At 41.0% G+C, this 26,397-nt stretch overlaps 1 protein-coding gene across 3 annotated transcripts; it reads left to right on the top strand.

The window, feature by feature from the left end:
- Positions 1-3,849: 3,849 nt before the first annotated feature.
- SLC26A4 (solute carrier family 26 member 4) lies at positions 3,850-25,882 on the top strand. 3 transcript variants are annotated; one of them, XM_046943779.1, is made up of 21 exons: positions 4,217-4,413; positions 5,147-5,286; positions 6,969-7,079; positions 7,337-7,561; positions 8,628-8,818; positions 9,281-9,445; positions 12,059-12,211; positions 12,321-12,403; positions 13,336-13,483; positions 14,823-14,936; positions 15,709-15,786; positions 16,023-16,118; positions 17,536-17,642; positions 18,560-18,629; positions 18,946-19,038; positions 19,148-19,243; positions 20,198-20,428; positions 21,831-21,885; positions 22,233-22,378; positions 23,566-23,649; positions 24,262-25,882. In XM_046943779.1, the coding sequence occupies exons 4-21, from the start codon at positions 7,558-7,560 to the stop codon at positions 24,283-24,285; spliced, it is 1,938 nt and encodes a 645-aa protein (XP_046799735.1). In that variant the 5' UTR covers positions 4,217-4,413; positions 5,147-5,286; positions 6,969-7,079; positions 7,337-7,557; the 3' UTR covers positions 24,286-25,882. The 3 variants fall into 3 exon arrangements, with proteins under 3 accessions (XP_425419.3, XP_046799735.1, XP_025009523.1); XM_425419.8 differs by lacking the exons at positions 4,217-4,413; positions 7,337-7,561 and adding an exon at positions 3,850-4,160; XM_025153755.3 differs by having other exon boundaries at positions 6,969-7,561.
- The last annotated feature ends 515 nt before the right edge of the window (positions 25,883-26,397 follow it).

Raw genomic sequence — 26,397 nt, forward strand, 5'->3', positions numbered from 1 at the left:
TGAGAACTGACCTGAATATTAATAGACTTAACTCTGCTTTTCCCTTCAGGAATGCATTCGGAGTTAACCAGAGTGTTCTTCCTTTTTTCCATCTTTTTGCAACAAATGTCTGCTCGTGTGCCTTATTTAGGAACATTAAATGTATGGAGTCTTTCCTGAAAATGTCTTTGTGGTAGCTGTGCTTGCTGCAACAAGTATTAGCTACACGTCCTCACTGAAGAGACGCTGCTTTCATACCTTGTTCTGAAGGGTGAAAACTCTGGTTTTGCTCAGCACTGGAAATAACATCTGTATTTCCAAATGTGAAGTTATTATAGAAGTATTACACAACTGCCTCAGTTCTCAAATGTTCCTTGAAACACCAAATTTACTTCGTAAATGATGATGGAAAAATTGATTTTCATTTATATCCTTCCAGTCTTCCAATACTCTGCGCTGAAGATTGCTGCATATGTTAATTGAATGAGGCCTAAAACCATATTTCTGGAACTGAGCATCTCCAATTCAGACAGAACGTGGAATATTTTGTGTTATGTGATAAAATGTGATACTTTCATTTCTCTCTTGAGAAATTTTGCAAATAGAACCAAGCATTGCAAGGTATGTTGTGAAGAAAATGAGAGTCCCTCTGATGTTATGTTCATTAGCCTGAAATACAGCTGTGGTCCATAGAAAAACCCTACTGTTACCTGCATGTGCATGTCTGCCCTAAAAGAATATTGCTATTCCACATCTTGGAGGGGGAACATGCTGCAGTCCTAAAGGACAGTTCTTTTCCCTTCAAACCACTGTGGTGGTCATACTCTACACCAACACAGCCAAGTTTGGGGTATCCAGATTGCCAAATACACGTGGGTACACTCAGGTTTGGGAAGTGGGAGCCTAAGATCTTGTGGTATAGAGGGGATTTTGATACTAGAGCTAGCATGTCTATTGGAGGTGAGGAGGTATGAAGCATCTCTCAAAACTCTGCTCAGGAAGTTGGGCACCAATTGTAGCTGTAATAAAAACATCTGCAAGGTTTGGGTTCATAGTTTAAATCCTTTCCTCTGATCATCTGCTGGAGATCAGGCTGTCTGTGTAGTCTGAGTTTATTCTTTTTGTTGAAAACACAGAAGAGGCAGAACTTTTGGTGATAATCATGTTTTGAGACAGCTTAATAGCTGCTCACCTGAAAAGTGAGACCATGTTCAGTGTCTCTCTCAGCCTAAAGTTCAAACCCTTGTTCCTGTGACTATGAAAGAACCTCAGAGCTGGCCAGCAAGACACTAACCTACTCCTTCCCTTCTGAGTTTAAGACATACAGAAAAGAGCTGGTGCAGCAAGTAAAAGGACTCTTACATTTGGTCAGTAAGGGAAAAATCTTAGGCTTTGATTCTTCTCTGGACATGGCTTGGGCGTTTTGAGTTAATAGACTCAATGGAACAGACCATGTATCAGTGTCGTAAGCAGAGCCTTGGCTGTGCATCCATCCTTGTCTTGACATACCAAATACAGGATCATAGAATGGTTTGGGTCAGAAGAGACCATCAAGATCTAGTTCCAAGCCCCCTGCTATAGGCAGAGACACCTCCCACTAGACCAGGATGAAGATTATTTCAGAAAGAGTAGCAAATAATAAGGGGAACAAAAGGGTTTAGAAAACTTAGATTTGAAGCTGGGGGGGGAGGGAGGAGGAGGGAGAAGAAAAGCACTCTGAAGTTGTAAAAGGAAGTGAACATCCTGTGGTGTTTTATTCCTTATCATCTTCCTCAATTTGTTTTGTTTTCAAACATGGGTAAGTACATTGTGTTACACAGACAGTATTTTTTTTTCTTGAAGTCTCCTCGAAGGTGCTTATGTCTGTCCTTCCAGTATGCACAGTCCTACAGTGCTCTCATCCATACACCAACTGCTGATGATCCTACAACATCTCATACCTGTGAGAAGCTGAATGTCAGTGTCCAGTTCAGCCAGACACATGCTGCAGAGAATAGATTTGAAAGGAGCATGAGTTCACAAGTTACAGTTGGTTCAGATTCTTCATACTGTAGTCTCGCAGTGTTAATTGCCATGGTCTGTATGACTTTGGTTGGGTGGGGTTTGATTTGGTTTGTTTTGATATGGGTTATTATCTGGTTCTCTTTGAAAGTCCTGGTTGCATGGATTATAAAATAACTGTACTTCTGTAGGTGTTCTAGGAGAAAAGAATAGCTAATGCTCATCCAGTCCTCAAAATTGACTTAATGTGTGCTGTGAAGTGTGGGGCATCCACGATGATTTCCTGCAAATGTTTCTGCTGCTGTTTTCCTTTAATTTAATGACTAAACTAAACTAGAAGCCATTATTATCTTCTGGAATCATTTCATTATCTTTGTACTTGGTTTAGAATATGTTAGATAAGAATATGTTATATAAGATATAGATAAGTATGTGTTTAGAATATGTTAGATTAGAATATGTTATATAAGAATATGTTACCACAACAGCTTTTCAGAGTTAAATTTCAAAACTACTTTTCATGCTACTTGGTTTTATCAGGAGTGGATCATAACTCAGTAGAGTATTGAAGCTGGCTGAATTTTCCATATGTAGTTTAGCATACATCAAATTGAATCAGGCATCCATTCTGCTTTCCAATATTAATTCCATTCCCACCGTACTATCTGGTAGCAAAACCAGTCTGAAAGCTTTCTTGTTCTGGAGTACGTAGCGTTTATATGAGATAGCTTTCCTTAGACTCAAGGTCTCGCTGCTAAATGTACTCACTCCAGTGCTGTCTTTAAGGTTTTCTACAAAACATTGTGGCTCTGCTTTGCAAGCTGGCTGTTTGGCTGCCTGCTACAGTACTGCTTAGATCAAAGCATATCAGCAGTTCACCTAGACGTTTCTCACAGTACAGCAGTAGGGGAAATCTGTTACAGTCTGAACCTGCAGATCATCTGTTACACTACAAAATGTACTTTCAGCAAATAACTTCTTTACAGCTTCAGTGTGCCTGAAGCTAGGACTGTGCTCTAAAACCAAGGCTGTCAAGAATATCCACGACTGAGTAGCTCATTGAACAAATATTTTGCTTGATCCAGTGCCCTCAGTGTGTGCCCTCAATGCCTCTTTGATGTGAGTGGAAATGTTGGCACTGATTCTAGATTTGAATTGCCTCCTGGGGTGATGGTGAGGCCCTGGCACAGCTGCTTATAGAGCTGTGGGTGCCCCATCCCTGGACGTGCTCAGGGTTGGATTGGATGGGGCCCTGGGCAGCCTGAGCTGGTGGGGGGCAGTCAGCCCACGGCAGGGGTTGGGGCTGCTGGGCTTTGAGGTCCCTTCCAACCCAAACCATTCTGTGATGATTCTGTGAGGACACATGCTTCACTTTACAACTGCAAGATGTTTATTAGGTTGTCCTGCACACCTAACACAGAGCAGCTCCCAGAACAGCTGCTGGCACAGCTCGCAATGCTTAGCAGGTTTGACTTTTTCAGCCCGTCTTATCTCTAAGCCAAAGTTACAGCAGGACCACCCGGGAGCTCATTCTCCCCGATCCCCCCTCGGGCAAACCAAAAGCCGCAGCCACCATCTGCGGCTGCAGGTGTGACTCAAAGAGTCTATGGGCTCTGAACCACGTCTGCTCGCAGCTGGTGACGTTCAGAGAGCAGCTCCCGGGGCTGCATGCCCGCCGGGCGAGCGCTTTGAAATGCAGCCTCCTCCCCGACCGGGACAGAGGGGCCGCGGGGCTGGGAGGGCCGCTCCGGGGAGCGCCGGCCCGGGGCAGGGCAAAGCCGGGGGGCGGACGGAGGCGTCACCCGGGCCGGCCCGGTGCCGGCTGTTCGTGTTTCCCCATAAATAAACGCTCCCGGCCGTATAAATGCTGCAGGTGGAGGCGGCGGTGGGCCCTCGCCGCTTCAGGACGCGGACAGCGCCGCACCGCGAGGCCGGGCCGGGCAGGGCCGCGTGCCGAGCCGCGCCACCAGGGGGTGCCGGAGCGGGAGCGGGCTCGGCTCGCTGTCCGCCACCTCAGGCGGGGCCATGGCAGCGGGCGTGCGGGCGGAGGAGCCGCTGGCGGAGCTCAGCCACTACGTGGTGGCGCGACCCATCTACAACGAGGCGGGCTTCCAGGAGGAGAACGAGCGGCTGCCGCCGCCGCCTCCCACGCTCCTCGAGCGGGCGCGGGCGGTCTGCAGGTGGGTGGGTGGGTGGGGGCGGGCGGCGGCCGCGCTCCTCCGCGGGGCCGGGAGCCGTGGGAGCCTCGGGGGGCGCGGCGGGACCGCCACGGAACAGCGCGGCGCTGCCGGTGTCCGCCTGCACGGCTCGGCTTCTCTTCGCGCCAAAGCGTGTGGGCGCAGCCACACACACGGCGCTTCCCGAAGGTGATGGAGTTTGGGGCGCCGACAGGTGCCTCGTCCTGGGAGAAACCGCCTCTGGCTCTTAAAGCATGTACAACCCCTCTGTTTTTTCTGTCAGTTTCTCTCAGGGCTTTCTTAGTTGCTTTCTCTCAGAAAAACTTTCTTGGTTGTTTTCTGTCACAGCTTCCGTAGCTACTTTCTGTCGGGACTTTCTTGGTCGTTTTATGTCGAAGATTTATTGGTTGCTTTCTGTCAGAACTTGAGGGCCACAGAAATGATCCAAGGGATGGAACACCTCCCCTACAGGAACAGGCTGAGAGAGCTGGGGCTGCTCAGCCTGGGGAAGAGAAGGCTGTGGGGTGACCTGAGGGCGGCCTTTCAGTATCTAAAGGGGGATATAGGAAAGAAGGGGACAGACTCTTTAGCAGTGCCTGTGGTGATAGGACAAGGGGAAATGGTTTCAAACTAAAAGAGGAGAGATTTGGATTGGATATAAAAGTTTTTTACAGTGAGTGTTGGTGAGGCACTGGAACAGGTTGCCCAGAGAGGAGGCAGATGCCTGGTCCTTAGAGATATTCATCGTCAGGCTGTGGGTTCTGACAGGGCTCTGAGCACCTGATCGAGCTGTCGGTGTCCCTGTTCACTGCACAGGAGTTGGACCAGATAACCTTTAGGGATCCCTTCCAACTCAAATAATCCTATGGTTCTACGAACTTTCTTGGATGCTTTCTGTCAGGGTGTCTTTGTTTCCTTTCCGTCACTCTTCCTTGGTTCCTTTCAGACTGCAGCTCCACGTGGTCTGTGCATAACTTGTTTTCTCACAGCTGTTCAAGAAAAAAGGCCTTCCAGATCACCAAGTCCTTCCTGCCCATCCTGGAGTGGCTTCCCAACTACCGGGTGAAGGAGTGGTTGGTCAGTGACATCATCTCGGGGGTCAGCACTGGCCTCGTCGCCACCCTGCAAGGTACGCCTTCATGCACGGCTCTGATGTTATGCAGATGGAATTACAAATCAGGGACTTGTTACTTAATACTAGATATTAGGTATTATCAATAAATAATTAATGCTTTTAATTTATCCCTTTTTTTCTCTGACTGGCTAGAAGATCTGAATTTCCTTTGATGTGCTATCAAGATGTAGTTAACTTTTTTTACCCCATCTTTTTAGTCAAAGAACATTTTGTCAAATATTTAAATAACTTTAATTATGTTGTGATGGATCAGTTAGGTCACAAGCGTGTAGTTCTTCTGCAGCTGCCTATAAAAATCTCATTATTCCCCCAGAATAGTGCGATCTTGACGTGTACTTTCCTTTAAAATGGTACTCACAGGATTGTTTGAGTGCCTGCAAGAAAACAGACCTCAGTGAGGTATGCAGTGCTGTGTTCACATTTAAAAAAAATGATAAACTTGATGGATATTTACAGTACAAGGTTTATGAGAGAAGCATTCAGCAGATGGACAAGTAGAAAAGTGGCAGAAATAAGCGGTAATTAGTGAAATTATACTAGTAAAGTTGGGCTTAAGGTGGTGTCCTTCTCATAGGCAGGTCTAGCTGTAACCCTGCTGTCAGCCAGCATATTCATCTCTTTCACCTCAGTGTTGCTCACAATTCTCCAGGACTGGGGCAGGTGAAGTTAGCTGTGTTGACCTCACATTTTCCTTCAGTGGAAATTGGGTGCTTACACAAGGAGGCAAAGATTGGAGAGACTACACTGGGATGAAGAAAAAGTACTTTGCTTCATTGCCAATTAGCTGCAAATATTCCCTACTGCCTCTTTCCTTGGAGCCTGCTAGAAAGGCAGATGAGGAGTGATACAAACTCTGATTTAAAAACATAAATGTAGTAGTTCTGAAATACCAAATCATCAGATACTGGGAAAACTGACCAAATTGTTTGCCAAAAAAAAGGCTTCTGGGATCCTAAAATGCCAAAAATCCCTCACTTCCAGCAGTTCTACATGTCACTTGTAGACCTCCCACCAGCCTAGCGGTGCAATCAGGTCTTCAGCCTTTCTGAGCTCTGCCACAGTTTTGTTATCAATGCAGAATATTACAGTATGCAATAGGAGCTAACAAGGACCTGATACTGATAGCATCCCTTCCCTTCTTTCTTCTCTTGCTGTGTTGAAGTTGACAAGTTGCTTGAGTGTACAAAGTGAGAAGATTGGAGGATCAAACCTCTTAAATTTAGGTGATTTATTTTTGGTTATTAAGTTCATGAACTGATACTTGACAAAAAAAAAAAAAAGCCTGATTTTCAGATGGGTGAATGTCCTGAAGCATTATTGGTACAGTACAATAATTCAGAGTGTGTGCTTGAAAATTCTGTCTATAAATTGAACATTTCAGTTTCCCACTTTTCTCTCAAAGGCAGACTGCTTGAACTTCACATTTGAGCCAATGTTTTATGCCACCTATGCAGATATAGGAACATCTTTCAGTAGTAACTCATCCAAGTACTAGTGTAGGATATACAGTCATTTACAGTCACTTATATGCGTACCTGCAACTGATTTGCAGATAAAAAAGAATTCCAACTTGTCTCTGGATAAATGGAGTAAATCTTTCTGACAGTCTATTCTAGACAAGATAGTAGTTTGCTGAGTGATTTTAAATGTGAAATTTTGTTTACGTGTCATTTCAGGTTTGGCATATGCTTTACTGGTGGCAGTTCCCGTTGGATATGGCCTTTATTCTGCCTTTTTCCCTATCCTGACATACTTTTTCCTGGGAACATCAAGACACATATCAGTTGGTAACCGCACATGTTCAAGTTACAGTAAATTAACTATTACAAGATGTTAATTTTTACTGTGAATATTAGTATCTCATCTAAGACAGATACTTTCTAAACCATATTGGTTGTGCTGAATATTAATATTGGTGGGTTTGGGGGACTTAAGACTTATGTCTTCTCTGTACAGACAGCTAACTTCAGTTGTGCCAACGCATGCCTTTTGCTTGCATTTATGCTGAAGTTTAAATCTTGTCTTTGGCTACACTCTATGCCAGAAATTACAGGATAAAGTCTGCCTCATTGGGCAGTAAGAAGAGACATTTAGTCTATCAGCTAAAGCTCAAGATGGCTAAAACAGATCTCTTAGTCTTCTCCACAAGCCTTCCTTGCTACATCCTTTTTGATCATTGTGGACAATATCACCTTCTTGCCTGTCGCGGAGACCCAGAACCTGTGTTTCTGCTCCAGCCTCGCTGTAGGTCCTCACATCAAGGCTATGGGTAAACCTCATTGATTCCTTCTGAATACTTTCTCTAAAATATTTTTTCTCTGTCACGTCTCATAGTTAAAATATATGTCACAGCTTGATCACTGAATTGTCTTTTTCTGCCCTCTAACAAGTAGAGCCTTACCTCATTCACATCCACCAATACTAGATTGTTTTTCTCTCACAAAGCTTTGGCATGATATTGTGGTTTCTCATTAACTTTCTTCTCTGTGGAATCAAACACATCTGTATGTTGTCTCTACTTTCTGTCTTCCACCCACCAATCACCTCTGCTCTCTAACTCTAAGCTCTTACCTCTACTTATGTTGGCATCCCTACTTAATACGTTTTCCACTCTTGTATACTTTCTCCAGTACTTGTCAAGTGTACTTTTATTTATCTGTAAAATTAACTTAACCTTCTTTAAGACATTTTATGATGTTTTCCTTTTCTGTATAATTTTAGTAAAAACTACAGCAAATCTGATTGCTTTTAGATTATGTTTTGCTGACGTGACGATCATTTACTATCTCTGTATCTTGCCCAAAGTATAGTTTCAGTCATCTTTAGCCGATGAAATACCAAACTACTGCCAAAAAGGGCAATCTTTTCCCCCAGTGCATGTTCCTGCCAGCACTGCTGTGCTGGATTCCTGACCATGCAGCCATGTGGCAGTCTGCACCAGTGCATTCACTCAGCTGAACCTAACCGTGTCTGAAAAAAGAGTAAATCAAGATGTTGTTTTCAGCTGGATAAGTGTTCTCTGGCCACAGAACTGCTGGTGCAGATATAAGGGAGGCGGTCAGGATATGCCACCCTGTTTGGCCTTGCTATACCCCTAAATTGGCTTAAGTAAAACATGAAACTGAACCTCTGTGTATAATGGTTTTGTTCAGGATGGAATTGTATCTCTATGTCATGTTTGCAGTGCTGTGGCTTCTGGCCCTCTCCTCCTCCTCCTACGAAGTAATGTACCCCAGTTAAAATATTAAATTATATTTCTGATGTTCCTGTCTAGTCTGATAAATGCTTCCTTTTGATGCGTATTAAATTTCAGTATGTTCTGTGTGTCGTTACAGGTCCATTCCCTGTAGTCAGTTTGATGGTGGGATCAGTTGTAATGAGCATGGCCCCTGATGATAATTTTCTCATAGCTGGCAGTAATGCTACAGGGACTAATGGTACTGAGATACTGATAGACACTGACGCCAGAGATGCCCAGAGAGTGCTGATTGCTAGCACCCTCACATTTCTGGTTGGAATTTTACAGGTAAAATAGTTGTCTTGAGGACACAAGATTGATACTGCTTTAATTTTAATGGGAAAACATACACCACTGAAATACATGCCATGGCAATGAGTCTTTTTCCTGTAGTAAAACACATAAATGAAGGAAAATCTTCTCAAACTCTGAAGAGCTTTGGGGGGATTATTCTTATTACCCTGGGCAGAGTTGGTGGCAGCATGATGGGGAGCGCAGACAGCAGAAGAACAGCACTGTGATTGCAGACCAACAGAGCTGCATGAAACTAAATGGAGCATCCTTTCACACAGCTCTTCAGTCTCCTTTCTTTCCCTGGATGGCGTGGTGTTAAGCTACGTTAATCCTCAGTGGGGGAAGATGCTCTTAAGACTATGTCAACAAAAATAAAAGAGCAAAGCTTAAGAAATTGCCAAATAATGGTGTACATTTTATTGCTTAGCAAGCTGTTACTCTTCATGATTTTTCCAGGTGGTATTTGGAGTCCTTCAGATTGGTTTCATTGTGAGGTACCTCGCAGATCCACTAGTTGGGGGATTCACAACTGCAGCTGCTTTTCAAGTGCTCGTATCACAATTGAAAATAGTCTTAAATGTTTCAACTAAAAACTATAATGGTGTCCTTTCCATAATATATGTAAGTATACCCTTCTAATTTGTTTTGGGTTTGTGCCAGAATTTTTGCATAATTATTTATCTTCTGCTTCTATTTCATACAGGAGTGCTTCTTGTATGTGTGTAACTATGGGGCATCCATTTAGTTCTCACTCACTCTCAGGAAGATCTACAGGTGTTCATTTATAGCTGCGTGGCTCTCAATAGTTGTTTCCTTGCTTTCCCAGACCATAGCAGGCTAATTGTCATGCTGTAGTCTATTTCAGGCAGAGCATTCTTTTTCACACAAAATTTAAAAATAGTTATGCAGCAAAACAGTTTTTCTTCTCTGGGCTATCACTTCTGGAGGCTGTTTCCCTCCCAGACCATGCCTCCTCTCTTATTGGAAAGCTCCCAAAGCTGACTGGTCCCAAGCCTCTTAAACCATCCTGGTCAAAGGCATCTTTTTTCCATTTCATGTTGTAGCCATATCTGTGACTACAGAAGGATGTGGATTCGCACCCCGTGCCCAGGTACCTGCTGGTTAGCTAAGGTGAGGCTAAAAGTTGCTGTCGCAACTCCATTTGTTAATCATAGAGGAAATGATCAAATGGAGAAACGTGTTGGCCAGATTACAGGAGTACTGAACTCCTAAAGGTTCTCATATTACAGAGTCATCTCCTTCCGCAGGGAGATTACTGAGAGTTCTTTCACTGACTTCACCATTAAGCTGTTTGGGTGCACAGTAGTTTAGATCTTCCACAGCTCTTTGCATTGGAATAACAGATTTCTCGAAGAGACTGCTCTAGAACAAAGAAGTTACTGACAGATTTTACATTCCTGTTCAGACAAACCAGGCAAGAAAAAGTGTGTTAGATAGCTGTATTAGTAAAAATAGACTGAATGTAATTTCAAATCACAGGGAAAATACTTAGAAAAAAAATCTGGTGGACTGTTTGGGGCAGGAGAGGGGGGGGGAAGTATTATTTTATGGGCCTTTTAACCATTGAAAACTCTTTCCCTCAAGCAATAGAAAATTAGAGAAGACACAGTACTACACGCACAGTGATGGACAATTGATCCAGTGGGTTTTTCTCTCTCTGTTTGTTGTTGTTGTTGTTTGTTTGTTGTTTAATGGTTGTTGAAGGGTGGTACATCTCATAGAAAGTGTTCTTGAGAAAGAATGACACGGTTCTTCCAGTCCCTGCAGGCCTGTGTGGGATGCTGACTTCTTACGCTGAAGCTCAGGGCTTCTGTATTCTAGTAGGTGAGCCAGGTGGAGGTGTTTGCAGACGTGTACAGAGCAAATAAATTGTGATTTCTGGTCTGCTTAACCAGAGACTTGTTACGTCAGCTTCAGCAAGTCTCGGACCTGCCTCAGCAGTGGTGTGTAACAAATTGCAACACTGAGCATCTGACATTGGCAGAGTTCACAACCTCCAGCTAGGAGCCCCTTGTTTCCCTGTAAAATATGGCAGAGGCTGGCATGGTAAGTAAGAATGGGATTTGTGGTAAGCAGTATAACAGGCAAGAAGTGGTTTCAGCCACTCAAAGAAAAAAGACATCTGATTCAGGGCTTCAGGAAGGGTTCTCCTTTCGCTTAGAAAACTTAGCCAGTTATGCACTTCAGTGTTCTATTTCAAACCAAGGAGTTTTTATTGTGATAGAAGTGGTACTGCCGCTGCAGTCCTCCCTTTGCCAGGAAGCAAGAAGCCTATTTTGAGCCTTTTTTCCACCAGATTCTTCTTCACTGTGCACAGAATAGTCAGATCTTCTTGGAAGCAAGTGGTGAGTGAGAATTACCTCCTAGGAGCAGAAAGGAGATAGATGGGAGAACCTCCAATTGGTGTCTTTTCTCTGATCAGCCCTCCCTGTTTTCTCTGTACACTTAGAAGTAATACTTTTTTGTGTGTTTGTATAAACACTCTACAGCCATAAATGTCAGCCTCGCAGACTGTTGTTTGCTATAAACAATAGGACCAAGCAAGGACATAGGAAGGGTAGTTGAGGGAGCTGCCTGTTGTTCTGCAGCTGTGAGTGCTCCGGCCTGGGGCTGACTTGTGCTGGGAACAGGGTTAACACACCACAAGGTGAGGCTTTGCAACCACTTTTCTCAACTGCAGGACTTGCCGCAGCCTGGTGGGATCCACACAGTCATACTCATTGCCTGGATGTCAGTAATGAGAACTGGGAATTTGTAATGCACAGACTGTATGTACTGGGCATTTCAGCAATCAGTTTTGCTCTCATCTGAATAGAAAGACGAAGATCTTTTGCTTTTTGGAAAGGGAGGAAGTTACAGATCTTCCTATCTTTTCTCTAAGGTAGAGGCAAAGCACAGGTAGAGTTTAGCTTTTGCTATTGAGTCTTAGTTTTCTAAAAAAAATAAAAAATAAAATAAAACAGGAAGCAGAAGCCCAGCGTGGACAATTATTTCGGTTCTATCTTTTCTGTTAGATACACCTTGACATCCAGTCACCAGTTGTGTAGCGGTTTGATAGTTCCTCAGACAGAGTCATCCTCCAGTTCCTCCAGGCTCGAGCAAAGGAGCAGGCAACTCCTGGCCTCCTCCCAAACCCCATCCGCCTGGCTTGCCTTGTGAGTCTTTGTGTTTTCATGTATTTCAAGTGCACGTGTTGTAAATTTTATTTTTCAGACTCTCATTGAAACGTTTGAAAACATTGGTTCCACCAACATTGCAGATCTTATTGCTGGACTCCTCACCATTTTTGTCTGCATGGTAGTTAAAGAAATAAATGACCGATTCAAACACAAGATTCCTATACCGATACCAATAGAAGTTATTGTGGTAAGCAAAGGAGCGCAAAAAAAACCTGATAATAGCTGAAATAGGTGGGACTGGCTACAGGAGAACAGGAGCTTTTTTAAGTATTAAAACTTGTTTCGTTTGATTACAGACAATAGTAGCCACTGGCATTTCATATGCTGCCGACTTGGAAAAAAAATATAATGCAGGCATTGTTAAGAGCATTCCAAGAGGGTGAGTGCCTTTGTTTTCCGGGACATAGGTATTATTTTAATTGGCTAAAAATGACAGTGATAAGAAGGAAGATAGAAAAGAGATACTGAAAGCTGTAATCTGAATTTGGGACTCAGATTCCTGGAGCAGCTTCTGCAGATGTCCTGAGTTTTACTTCTGCCACCTAATTATGCTGCCTACTTTTTCTTCCTCTGTAAAATAGGCTTAGAAATGTTCACCTGATTCGTGAAGTTCATCTCAGAATGAGTTGTTTTGTGTTCCTGAAGCGAATATGGGTCTATAGAAAATAGAAAAAAAAAATTAAAGGGATTTAAATAATGAAATTATAATTCTCTGTAGATTAAATTGCTGTAAACCTGAGTTACTCCGCCATAGTTCATATTCATGCCGTTATCCCGATCAGTATTGTCACTTACATAGTCATAGGAGCAGAGATACTGAGGATTGCACTGGTAGAGACTTTCACTGGGAATATTCAGAGCATCTCACAGTAGTAACCTTCACATTCCATTTGGTATTTGGGCCTTGATTAATTAAGATTTGTGGAAATGCAGTAGGGGAGAAAATGTTTTTGAGGTCTTCCGTTGAAGGATGTTAACAACAATATGAAGTGTCATTACCATATTTATGTAATTCGTCATATTATTCAATATATCCTTTATTCCATCCTTCAAAAATGCTCTTTTTCACTTTGCTATCATGTTCTCATGCTGAGAACAATGGGAGCTTTGTTACTGAGAAACAGAATCAGGATTTTGGCTATGATGAACTAGATAAGCGTGTTCTGTATGTCAATGGGCTGTTTCCACCTTTTTATTAACTTGAAACATTACACTTCATATTATAAGCAGCCTGCATGCCTCTACCTCAAACTCTGCTAAGAACATAATTTGATCCAAGTTGATAATACTGACGTGTTTTCTAAATGCTAGATTTTTGCCTCCCGAAGCTCCAGATGTCAGCATGTTTTCCCAGATGATAGCAGCCTCCTTTTCTATTGCTATTGTTGCTTATGCTATTGCGGTTTCTGTGGGGAAAGTATATGCAACCAAGTATGACTATGCCATTAATGGAAACCAGGTACGTATAACCAGACTGGTTTGTGAACGTGGGCAATGCAAGTTCTGTTTCACAGTAACTTCCGTGTCGAAGAACTAAGGATTTTTCCAAGAAAAGTTGTAGTTTGATGGGAGGAATTCTTCAATAGCTGAAAAAAAAAAAAAAACCAACCCAAAAAGCTATGAATTTTCAGATACAAAAGGCTAAGTTTAGCTATGAATGATGAACAAATAGCTTACCTGAACTGGAGAAGTTAAAATAGCATCATAAAAGCAGGTAGTGAAATGATATTGAAGGACAGTCCAACACTATTATGTGCCAGTGTTTATTTTGTCTCAATGGATTCCAAGATTATTAAGATCTGCAAGCAGTGGGAACTGTATTTCTAGCATTTTCATGGAGAACACAGCTGTTACACGGGAGTAGGTATGCATCATCTCAGTCTGTCCTGTCAAAGAACGTGACTTCATAATCCTGCTGTTGTACTTAGAGCTTACGGACAGCTTTGTTTTGGAGAAAAATAGGGAGAGAGTCAAAATCAAATCTTAAATGATATGTTAAACATTTGTTGTGAGCGGAAGGCTCCTGTGATTCTCTCAGCTTGGCGGAAACAGCATTTCTGTCAATTATATGGGATTGCAGGCAGCTCCCAAGTGCCTCATTTCCCAGCAGAGGAATGGCCCAGATCCCAGGACATAGAGCTCCCAGGGTCCTTGTCACTTGAGCAGAACAACCAGCATTGGTAGGTGCCAGCATCTGTGACCCTGGGGCAAACTTATGAGCACGCTGCCTGGGACTCAGCATGAGTTCTTTGGGATGTCCAGAGGGAAAAACTTCTGGCTCAACTAGAAGTTTTCAGTGAAACTGTGTTGTGGTTTTCTTTTTCTTTTTTTTTTTTTTTCAAGCTCCTGATTAGTTCCACTAATAATACAGTGCTTTGTGGTAATTAAAAGCTTGTCTAAACTCAGACTGCTGCACTGATTAAAATCACTTGTTTAGAATATGATACTTCAGAGTTAAATTTATACTAGTCCTTTTTGTTGATGTGATTATGCTAAAGTAGTTGTTAGCAATGTTAATTTTGATAGCATTGTTGGAAATAAACTGTAAAAGCCTTTATTCTAAGCTATGCCCACATGAAGGAGAGTATACTGACGTCATTGTGTTGGTTTCTAAACACATATGGTTACGCTGGCACAAGAGAAATTTGTGTCAGTATGTAACAGCAGACACCAATCTAGACTCTTCTCAGTATTTCAATGCTACCCCTTTATAAACTCTTGCAGAAACTATTGTCATTCTCCATTGCAAAAGCATCTTCAGGAATCTTTATTTACAGTGTCATCTAATTACATTTCAGGAGTTTATTGCCTTTGGGATCAGCAACATTTTTTCTGGTGCCTTTTCTTGTTTTGTTGCAACTACTGCTCTTTCACGGACTGCAGTCCAAGAAAGTACTGGCGGAAAGACTCAGGTAATGACCTCTTCTTACTAGTACTGTGCCCAGGTGAGTTTAATGTTGTATGGGGATGAAAATAATCCTAAAATGGTTATGTCGCTGGCATGTAAAATGCCACAGGTATCTCAGCTAGCAGATCCTGCTCTGGTCCTGCATCATTTTTGTAGCTCTGCCAGAAGAGGGCAATCAAGTTTTACATAGGAAGATTTACATTAGGGGTCCAAAATCCTTTAAGCCTAATGCCCCAGAATTTCATTACCAGTTAAGGCACTGAGTTTGTCCCATCTGCAATTCAGCAAGAGGGAGGAAGTCCTCTCCCAGATGCCTTTGAAATACTTAAGCCCCTGTATGTTTGTCTGAGCAGCCCTGCTGTATCTGCCCATTTGCCATCTTTCTTATATTCTGCGTGCTCCTCCTCTGTTTGACAGTACCCTCACACTTATTTAGCAATGGAGAAGTGCAGGATATCCAGCAGCTCCACTTCCAGCTGACACACAGACTCAGCTCCTTTAATCTCTCCGTGTAACTCAACCCCCTCAAAGAGCTACTACCTTGTGTGCAGCTGTTTGCACTACCTGCTTAATTGAATTCGCTCTGTGTTAGCTGAAGTGTGTAATGATTGCCCATGTATGCCTAAACACAGTAGCATTTTGGCAGGTCTCCTTGTTCCTAAAGAAATGTAATGTCCAACTACTTGTGTACCCTAGGAACAAGTGCTTTGTAATCCTGGAAACATAAAATATGATCTTAATGTGCTCATCTCCTATAAACACTCCGTCCTCCGCAGGTTGCTGGTATAATCTCAGCTGGAATTGTTTTGATTGCCATTGTTGCCCTGGGGAAATTGCTGGAGCCCTTACAAAAGGTACTGTATTTGTTCTCTGCAGCATAGCCACCAGCACTGATCAGATCTGAGCGCTCAGCTTCAATGGACAGCATTAACAGCCCTGTTAGAAATTGTGGTGATTGATACCGGAGGAGGCTCAGGTTTGCAGTGTATAACGATGAACACTTTGTAAACAGAAAACTGACAGGAGATCAAAATATCTTAATAAGCATCTCTGCTCCTGAATAACACATTTTCACCATTTTTCTTCGCAGTCTGTGTTGGCAGCTGTAGTCATAGCTAACTTGAAAGGGATGTTCATGCAAGTGTTGGATGTTCCCCGTCTGTGGAGACAGAATAAAGTAGATGCTGTAAGTCAGCTAATTTTTTCTTTTCCCCCTAATGTTCTTCAGTGTTTTTCTCTCGCCTTTTATTGCCATCTAAGATTCTCCTAACTACTGCATCAACAGAATTTTGTAGAGTTAGCATCAGAAGACTTTAGATTTGCTAATGCAAGCCAGTACTGCATGTATCCTCAAAACATATGTGCCATGAGATCCGGTGAAAATTCCCCATTTTAGAGTTTTACACATTTTTATCTTTATCTTTTTTATTTCCTATATCCCACAGTAAGAAAGCCTTGCAGTGATGAGTCCTTCATAGTGATTACCATAGTTTACAGCAATCTTGTGTTGAGATGACTTGAAAATCAGAACAAAAATGGTTTGTGGCCACCTTTACCGTTCTGCTTTGATCCTCTGTATTGCTTAAATGGGCCAGAAAAGATGACAGTTCATTCATTCATGCATATATGTTTAATTTGTTACCATATTAGTATCCCACTTGCCTGGATAATCTCAGATAGTCCTTACAAAATATCGTTTTTTGCTGTAGCAAGAAAATCCAACCTAGAATCCAAGCTAGAAAGTGGATTCATTTGGTGTACTAAGGGATGTATGAACAGAATCTTCTTACAAACCTTACCTCAGGGTACATGCTGACATCTTCCAATGGTGTTTCTGTGGAACGGCCCCTCAGTGTGGATCCTAAGGAAGGAGAATTTTGCATGAGAAGTATTTTGTGTATTCAGTCCCTACTACAATCAGATTTTACAGTAGGTGTCTTTGGGCAGTACCTGCTTTAGGTAAATCTGAATTTATTCGGTCAGTTATTTAATAGTCCTCTTGGTAAGCAAAAGATCCCACTGACTTGAGTGAGAAGTGTGTGCACAGCTCTGGGTTGGATTAGGTCCACTGCACGTTCTGCCTGGGCAGTGATGCAGGGAGGAACTGAGGAGCGCACTTCAACTGTTCTGCCTGAATATTCACTGGAGACTTTAGAGAGTGCCATCAACCTGCTAGAATGAAATACCTCTCCATGGAACAGTTCTGATTCCTGGACTTCACTGAGGAGCCCCCTTCCCTCTCTATACATCTAATCTCTGATTTTTGAAAGTGAGGTTAATAAAAACAGCCACCGTCGGAAAGAAGAAAATGCAATGGTTAATGGTATCCCCTTTAGTTTCACTGAGTTAACTAAATACTTGAAAAATGTCTGTATGTTAAAAGTAATTTCCTAAAAGCTAACCATGTCTAATAAGACAGTGATGAAAATAAGTATCTTGGAGGAAGATGAAGACTTTTCTAAGCAAGTCAGCTAATTGCCAGCATGCTGTGATGACTTCCAAAGTTAAATTCTTCTGTCAGTCTTACTGTCTGATGTAGTGAATCTTTAGAGTGACCAGGAATACTATGTTATAATTAAGAGACTTTATTATTTCCTCTCCAGATAATCTGGGTTTTTACATGTATAGCATCCATCATTCTGGGACTTGATTTGGGATTACTTGCTGGCCTTTTGTTTGGACTGCTGACAGTTGTGCTGAGAGTTCAGTTGTAAGTAACACAGGATCAGAAATAATTGTTAGTGTTATACCATGAAAAAGGAAGACTGTGCTGAAAAGGAAGGTGATCTGTGGCAGAAAATCTTCTTGGGCTTACCAAGATTTTTAAGTGGTAATCTTCAGAACAAAACAATATTTGTGTGCTATCATTTAAAAATTACGCTGTGTTTGAGTTTGCTCCAAGAACATGTCGTGGTGGAACGATGAAAAACATTGGCTTTGCAGAATCTCATTTGGCCACCTTGTTACATTTTCTTGATCTTTGCTTTTTTCTGAAAATCCCACATACCTGCTTTCCTTCAGCCTGGAGTTCGGACGGTATGATCGACAGCAATACCACAGTATAGTTGCACTATCAGCAAGTGCAAAGAAGTAGAGCCTTCCAAAAGTGGCTACGAAGTGGTGGGTTATAAGATGTACTAACTTAGAATTTGCTACAATTTTTAAAAAATGTAGGTGGAGGCTGCAAACTATTTTGGTTTGCAAATACAAAGAAAAAGCACTGGACAACGAGTTTTAAGTAATCTGAAGATGGTGTAAATATGTTGTTTCCATAGATTCAAAGTGTAAAAACTAATTCAGGTTTTCAGTCTTTTTTTTTTTTTCATTCAAACCAAAATAGGGTGCTTTTAATGCATCTTCCTACTTTGGGAAGCAATTGAAACAAACTATTCATCCAGATCTACATAAAAATGTCTGAGACCAAAGTACCTTGTCTTTAGAAATAACAGGTCCTTATAAGTCAGAAAAGTACAGTGATACAAAACAAAGATACAAGACTTTCCAAAGGAAGCTGTTATTTTGGTAGAAGAAAGCAGAATACAAGTATCTGTGACAGTCTGTGAAGCAATCAGTTCGTTGAATGCCTAAGTATGATGTTTACTTTCACCATCTTTTTGTTTCTGTTAGTCCTTCATGGGGTGGCTTTGGAAACATTCCTGGCACAGATATCTACAGGAAGGTCAAGGACTACAAAAATGTAAGTGATTGCTGAGTTGCTTCCTTTCAATCTACAAGTGTAGTGCAAAGTTGTGCCTTGCCAGTTATTGACTAGTTGAATTTGGAAGCGGAGTGCTTGAAGATAATAGTTTTCAGCATTACATTCTTCATCTTGATCAAGATGGCTGGTCCATATTGCACGCAAGGCTATAAGCATCTAAAAATGGCATCAGCAAAGATACCCCTTTTTTTGTGTGTGTGAATTAGCTATGTAGTTAATTGCTGAAGCAGTTGAACTGCTTCTTAGTAGCTACAGTGTAGTTTTTGCTGCTTGACCTTGCATTCTTTGGCAATAGGTTGTAGAACCAGAGGGTGTGAAGATCCTCAAGTTTTCAAGTCCAATTTTTTATGCTAACATCGATGGACTGAAAAGCAGCCTCAAATCCACAGTAAGTGATATGTGGTGGTTCTGGATGCTACCTAACTGCTTTGGGTTTTCCTTAGAATTATATCTAGGGGAAATTAAATCATTTTGATGTTTTGATCCTTCTTCTGTAGGTGGGATTTGATGCAGTCAGGGTATACAATAAGAGACTCAAAGCGCTGAGGAAGATACAAAAGCTGATCAAAAAAGGGAAATTAAAAGCTACTAAGGTACAATTATTTTTTTCCTCCTACTCTTTTGCAGGGGATTACTTCTAGAGCTTATTACCTTAGAGCTCCTCTGTACTCATCTTTAAAATACAGATGAAAAGTAAGACTGATCACTATAGTAGGAAGACTGGGACCTACAGGGCATCTAGCAGAGCACTACACATATTGCCAAAGATCACAGGATGGAGGCAGCTGTGACAGTCATAGTGTTAACAGCAGTGGAAGTGACAGATTCCCTGATCTTACCTCCACCCCTCACCACCTCAGATTCTCTCTGTGCTGTAAAAGCACTGGCACTTTCATATGTACCTGGTGTTATTATCTAGCTTCCTGTGCACAGATAAGCTGTACCAGTTGACTTGTAGACATAATCTTCCAGCTCCTCCTCTGTATATGCATTGCAGTAGGTAAATGCTTGCAGGAATGAACAGGTACAGGTAACCTTTTAAATCTCCAGCGGTAAAAAAATTCAGATTGAGTGTTCTGCTGCCAGTGCTTTCAGTTCACAGTGCGGTATTTCTGTATGTATTCCACTTCACGATGGAAGTTAAATGCTCAGTTATGTGATGTCCCAACTTTTGACCAAGTCATTTTGCCATGTTAGCATATGTGGTCATTCTAATTCAAAGTTGGATTCGAATTCAGCCTTTAAATATTTCATAAAAATAGGACTTTTGAGGGAGGGAGTAGCCCCAAGGTTTTTTAATTATTATTATTATTGATAATGGCCTTTCTGTAGGAGGATGCTCTGTTAACACAGTAAAAATGAGGGAAGGAAATATACTGCACAGAGGAAAAGGTAGTTCATTCACTCTATCTTGTTTTTAAATTCTTGGATACAATATTGCTCTCATTCATTCCTGAAGCAGAAGTTATCACAGGGAAGTGTTTCCTGTAAGCTCAAACCTTTTTCTATGATTAAATTATATATTTCATGTATTATCTGCACATTAGAATGGCATCATCAGTGAGCCTGGCATTAGTAATGAAGCTTTTGAAACGGATGAGGAACCTGAAGACAACGAAGATCTTCAAGTTCCCACCAAAGAAGTGGAGATCCAAGTAGACTGGAATTCAGAACTGCCAGTCAAAGTAAACATCCCCAAGGTGCCCATCCACAGTCTCATTCTTGATTTTGGAGCAGTAACCTTCTTGGATATTGTAGCTGTGCGATCAATAAAAACGGTAAGGGCATTATTTCTGATGTTCTATGGAAATTAATCTAGCCAGCAATATGTAAATCAAGAGTTGTTAGATTACACTGAGTTTTTAGAATGCTGTTGTTGAAAAATATCTTTAAAATTAGGAACAGGTAGAATATTGGTATGTGCATACTTCAGGGGAAAATAAAACCAAAAATCTGGAGGTTGCATAGTCAAGTACTCTAAAACGAGTACTGTAAAATGTGGTACCCTTGTATGCATGCATTATGACATTTTAGTTATGTATTTTCTTTCCACATGCCTCCTGTTTTAATCTGAGCACAGAATGATACTCACTCAACACAAAAGTAGTAAGGTATTTTATCTTACCATCATTTTCAGTCTTTAGCCACAAGATCTATTTCTCCCATACTACTTAAGCTATAACAGAAGGAATTATGATTAATTTTTTTAGTATTTTCTGCAGCTTAATATAGGAGTGCTTCATCAACATGAGTTTATCTTCACGCATTAGACTGAGGTCATAAAGTGATAATGTTCCTAGTTTAGGAAGAGGAAAATGAGGTGAAGAGATAAGTCACAAGCCTGTAGGACCAGACTGTTTAGTCTTTTATTATAATTTCTATGTTCAGATTACTAATTCCACTAAATTCAAGTTGTACATGGGACTGCTTATCCTATCTGTAAAACAAATCTGAGATTACCAAGATTCTAGATTAGCAATAAACAGAGATTGTCACTATTAGCAATCACCTCTGAAAATGCTTTTCGTAGAGACCCACCTGCCATCAGGGAGCCAGGAGCAGCATTCAGTCATAGCATTTTAACCAAGTGAAATTCAGGAATGTGGCGTGACTTGGTTCAGCCCTAGTTTTGTTTCAGTTCCAGCTTCAGAGACAAATGAGATTATGGGTTCCACAGATGCAGCTCTTTCCATATGCAGCCATTTCATCCAAGAATACTTCCATCCGATGCATTATGTGAGGGAAAATCTCTGCAAGAAAAAAATTGCATGTACCAGTGAGAGACTGTATCATATCACTCCAGGCAAATGAAGGCTTCTCAGGCCTACAAGGTCTTACATGAAGAGACATGATTTTTCATATTATGAAAACAGAAACAGAACTTTAATAATAGACAGCAATGCATGCATGTGTAAAACGAATGGTTCTACTAACATAGCCAAAGATTGGCCATGTCAGCAAACAGGTACTTAACTAATAGATCTTAAAGTATCATCAAGTTTAGTAATCCCTTTTTACTATGAATAAACAAAACGTGAAATTTTGAATGAAGACACTAAGAAACAAATGAAAAGCATGTGTGCACAGATGTGTATTACATATATCAACATATATGCACATCTGTGTATTTTGTCCTTACACACATTATTTGTTCATGTCTTTGTTGCATACTTTTTTTAGATAATTAGAGAGTTTGAGAGAATTGATGTGAGAGTATACTTCGCTTCATATCAAGGTAAACTTTCAAATATATCTACTATCACTCATGTAAAGAATAAAATAGGCATGAGAAGGGATCTCTAGATGGGACTGTGGAAGCAGTTTTTCTTCTAGTAAAAAATGTGAATGATCACACTGACGACCATGGTGGGCTGTCCTGGGATGCAAAGAATGGCGGGGATTAAAGAAAACGTAGAAATTAAAATCTAAGTAATAAAAAAGTAAAAAACATGGCTGGTTATTTGTTTGGCTGTGTATTTGATTTCTGCTAACTGCAGCCATGTATTTTGACGTTTATTTATTTAATTACTTCAAATTGTACTCGCCTGAGATTTCTTTTTTATTTATTTATTTTTAATTCAGACAACCTTATATCTCAATTGGAACGGAGTGCCTTCTTTGATGACACTGTCAGAAAAGATATGTTCTTCCTGACTGTCCATGATGCTGTGCTCTACATACGGAATCAAATGGCATACAGTGACAACCAAGATCCCATATTTGAGAAGGTAAGGATATCTAGTAGTACATTTCACTTCCTTCCATCATGTAGCATTCATCCTTGCATTTTCTCTTACAGCATTCCATATGTGAAAACCAGACATAGAACTGTACAAAAAAAAAAAAAACAAACAAGTAAGAATCTAATAACTTGGACAGCTTCTGTAGTACATGAATACTTTGCTGTTCAAAGCATGTGTCTCTCAGCCCCAGGATCTTGTTTGTGAGAAGAACATGAGAAACGGGATGTATGGAGAACTCTTCATCTTTTCTAAACCTCTTTTCTAGTTTCTGCCATCTGGCAGCATAAGAACTTCCTCAGCTGGAGGTTGCATTTGGACCATTACTTTTAATCGTCACAGATGGAGTTTTCTTTGATGTGTTGGTTATTGTCCTTTTGGAACCTATTTACACTCTTTGGCATGACAGTATCCTGTGGAGATGGGTCCTGTAATTTTAAATGTGTTATGTGACATACATTTCCTCGTGTTTGTTTTAAGCCTGTTGGATCCCTGTATTGTTAACTGCAATGAATAATCAGTCATTCCCCATTCTCTTTCCCAGCACTATTAATGATTTTGTATAACTCCTTCATAAAAGTTGGAGTCCCATTCTACTTCGTGTGAGTGTATGTAGAAGTTCTTCCAGGATAGTGATCATTTCTACTGCCCTTCTCTGTGCATGTTCTAGTTGCATTCTGGGTTTTGAGATAACCAGAACATTCTGTGATGTTTAAAGATGTGGGGTTACATTATGAAAACAGCCTGATTTTGTTTCTTAGTACCACAATTCCTTCCCTAACAATCCCTATTGTAGTGCTATGAATAAATGGTATCTAACATCAACATTACGGACAAATAACTAGGATAAGATCCTTATTTTTTTGTTGTTACTCTCCAGGATCTAGACTTTTTTACAGTAGCATAGTAGAGATTAACGTTTTGACAAAGCTGTACAACAGTTAGAGATAGATGCTGCTTTTATTTGTTTTACAAAGCTGTAACTAGTCATATAAGAGAGACATTACCAAAAGCCTTCCAACATACACATTTCTCTCCGCTTTGTCAAAGAACAGTAAACAACAGACTTGTAAGACTGTTGTTGTAGAAGTTATATGGAGATACTTCAGAATGATAAATCAACTTCAGTAATAGAGAAAACATGTAACTCATCTTGCTTCCTTCTTTCTGCCAAGATTTCACTCATGCAAGAATCTAAAGAACCCATAGAATTCACAGAAACAGTCCGGCCTGCTGATGAGCTTGATGTTCAGGAAGAGGTATGGACTTTCTATCTGAATGTATCCGTTATCTATAGAATACAGCTGGTTTTATTCCTTTATAGCACTGAGCCATGCTGTTAGGCCTATAGAACTGAGCCCTCAACAGTTTCCTTCTCCATAAATAAATACCCACCCTGGCCACCTGGATGTCAGTGCTTAGTGGAGGAATTTGGGTTGTTGTTGTTGTTTTTTCTTATTTTGAGATGTAGCAGATTATAGTGTACAGCACCTCCTGATCTCTGTCACTTTAGGACTACTTCTAGGACTACGTAGGACTTATAAAGGCTTCAGACATCCAAGCCCAAAATAACAGGCAGCCTCCCCCATTCATTTCTCCTTGAACACAATGGGCATCTCCTTGCATAAACTAAGCATTTCACAGGAAGCTGTAGATGCATAGGACCAGATGCCTTCAGACCTGCATCTTCCTGAACTGTCTGACGCAGACGTAAGTCAAAGGGCAGTTGCTTCACAACAGGCCTTTCACAGTTACCCTCAATGAGGCTACGTTGATCATAGTCCCTGTGGAGTTAACACACACACAAACTTTTTAAAGTGGTGCATACTCAGAACTAACTGTTTCTCTCCACCCTCTCAATGTTTCTCCAGGCTATGCGCAGACTTGCATCATGAAGATGGACTGCTGGTACTTTCTTACTCACTGCAATATTTATGCACCAGTACTATATAAGCATTTTTTGCAATGAAACCAATCTTGGCACTTGAAGAAAACAATGATTCTTTGTCTGAATGATACAGATCTCTAGAATTCTCCAAATTTTAGCTAATACTATCTCTGAAGTATTCTGGACCTTGATTCAGCAAGCACTTTCCACTATGATACATTGGAAAAAAAATCAGAAGACTGTTATGAAATGTATTCAGTTGTGGGGCTAGTCGGGCAGAAGGTGCATTATGTTGTTACGTCAGTGCGTACAGGAAGAAAAGCTGCTTTATGCTCTGCCCTTGGAAGTTGAAGAGACCAAAATCTTTGGATCACAGGCCTTTTGCTATGTGTTTGCACAATGTCTAGTGACACAGTGAGACTTCTAGCTGGCCAAGGTTTGGCAATTCTAGAACATTTGTGTGACCAGCCTGAAAAACATATCTGGATTGTTCTTTCCAGGCAGCTCCTTAAATTGCTGCAGGTTGATGGATAGCTGAAATGGGCCATGGGTGAAACAGCCACATGAACAGGAAACTGCACTGAACACTAAAAAAAACTTTGAATACAGTAACTTTATTAGAAAATATGTTTGGATATGGGTTCGTTAGCTCTGTATTAATCCCATTGTAGCAAATCATGCACTACTATTAATGATTTTCCCTAAAATGAAGTATATACAGAAGATGATTTTGGCTATATATCTTTCATCAAGAGGTAGACTGGGACCCGGACTGGATCAACTAAAACCTTAGTTCTCAAGTACTTAATGGGTTCTGTACAACGGGCTGCTATTGAATGCAAGAGAGTCAAAATGTCACCTAGTAAAAAGGTTTTTAACTATGGAATATAGAAGTTTAAGTAGTTTAATGAATGATTCTATTTTTATATAGCATATTTTTTTCTTTTAATATTCTACATCAAACTGCTGCTGTTCTTTTGCAGGACATGTATAGACATTTGACACAGTCCATAATGCACAAGTGCAATAATTTACAGAAGAGAAGGGAGTTGAACTTTAATCCTTATTTTAGGACTATATAAAATAGATATGCAGTAAATCAGTGATCTTAATTTCATGAAGGAACATTTGTTTGATGGAAAACAGATTGCTACCTTAATATTTTAGCACTGTGTTATTTTTTTAATGGAAAAACAAAAACAAAAAAAAACACAAATCTTTGCACAATGAGGGAATATATAATAACAGAAGTATAAGAAACGTCCAGGTATAATGTACCCTCAGTATTTAAGCTTCCCAGTTGTTGGCGTTTATATTGATATTTGTTAAGTCTCCTTATTTGATTACATCAGAGAATTTTTCCTATATTATACTGCACTGAGAAAATTTTTGCTGCAAGTAAGGTTAGTGGAAAACCTCAGGTGAAGAGCTAAGCACTAAGTACGTTATTCTGCCCTACAGACCTGAGTGAACTCCATTAAGATCATTTAAAAGAATCCTATGAATTTCAATCAGTTGGACAGGATTCCCACGCAGTGGGTAAAGGCATCAAACTGGCATCTTTGTTCCCTAATAAATGCAAAAAACTTCAGTTCTAATGACAATCGGTGTCATTTTTCATTTCAAATGCAATGGGGGTTTGAACCTCAAAGGTGCTGCTGTTACAGTCCAAGCCAGTGAAAACATGACTTCTTATTTACTGTTAGGCAAATGCCCTTTGTGTGCCAGACTGGCATCTCCATGAGCTGAAGCTCGGTGCATGCTTAGGAGCCAAGCCAGACTGACCTGCACCTCCTGACATGGAAGTCTTGCTTTATATTTACATTAATGCCAAGGCTCAGGCTGGGACTTGACAGAGTGTGCTCTTAGCACTACCCATCTTCAGTCTCACCCCTTCCCTGGCAGTGTAACTCAGGAGCTTGGCTCTTCTGCAACATCACCGACAAAGCTTCTGTGTCAGACCATGGCCCCAGTCTGTATTAACCTGAATATAAAGCACTAGTGCCAGTGTGTGCAGCACACAGCAATGCAGGACAAGGCCAGTAGCATTTCTCAGAGGCTGCACTGCTTTTCTAAAGCCCTATATTGCTTTTCTAAAGCTGTATTGCTTTTCTTTAGC

The sequence above is a fragment of the Gallus gallus genome, chromosome 1 (genome assembly GCF_016699485.2).
Source record: "Gallus gallus isolate bGalGal1 chromosome 1, bGalGal1.mat.broiler.GRCg7b, whole genome shotgun sequence".
In the NCBI taxonomy this organism is placed as follows: Eukaryota; Metazoa; Chordata; class Aves; order Galliformes; family Phasianidae; genus Gallus; species Gallus gallus.

What these genes read in the sequence shown, in the direction of transcription:
- SLC26A4 (XM_425419.8), top strand. Translation starts at nt 4,006, where the DNA reads ATGGCAGCGGGCGTGCGGGCGGAGGAGCCGCTGGCGGAGCTCAGCCAC. An exon ending in GTACTGGCGGAAAGACTCAG is followed by an intron (nt 14,937 to 15,708) that starts GTAATGACCTCT and finishes CGTCCTCCGCAG; the next exon opens with GTTGCTGGTATAATCTCAGC. An exon ending in AAGATCCCATATTTGAGAAG is followed by an intron (nt 22,379 to 23,565) that starts GTAAGGATATCT and finishes CTTTCTGCCAAG; the next exon opens with ATTTCACTCATGCAAGAATC.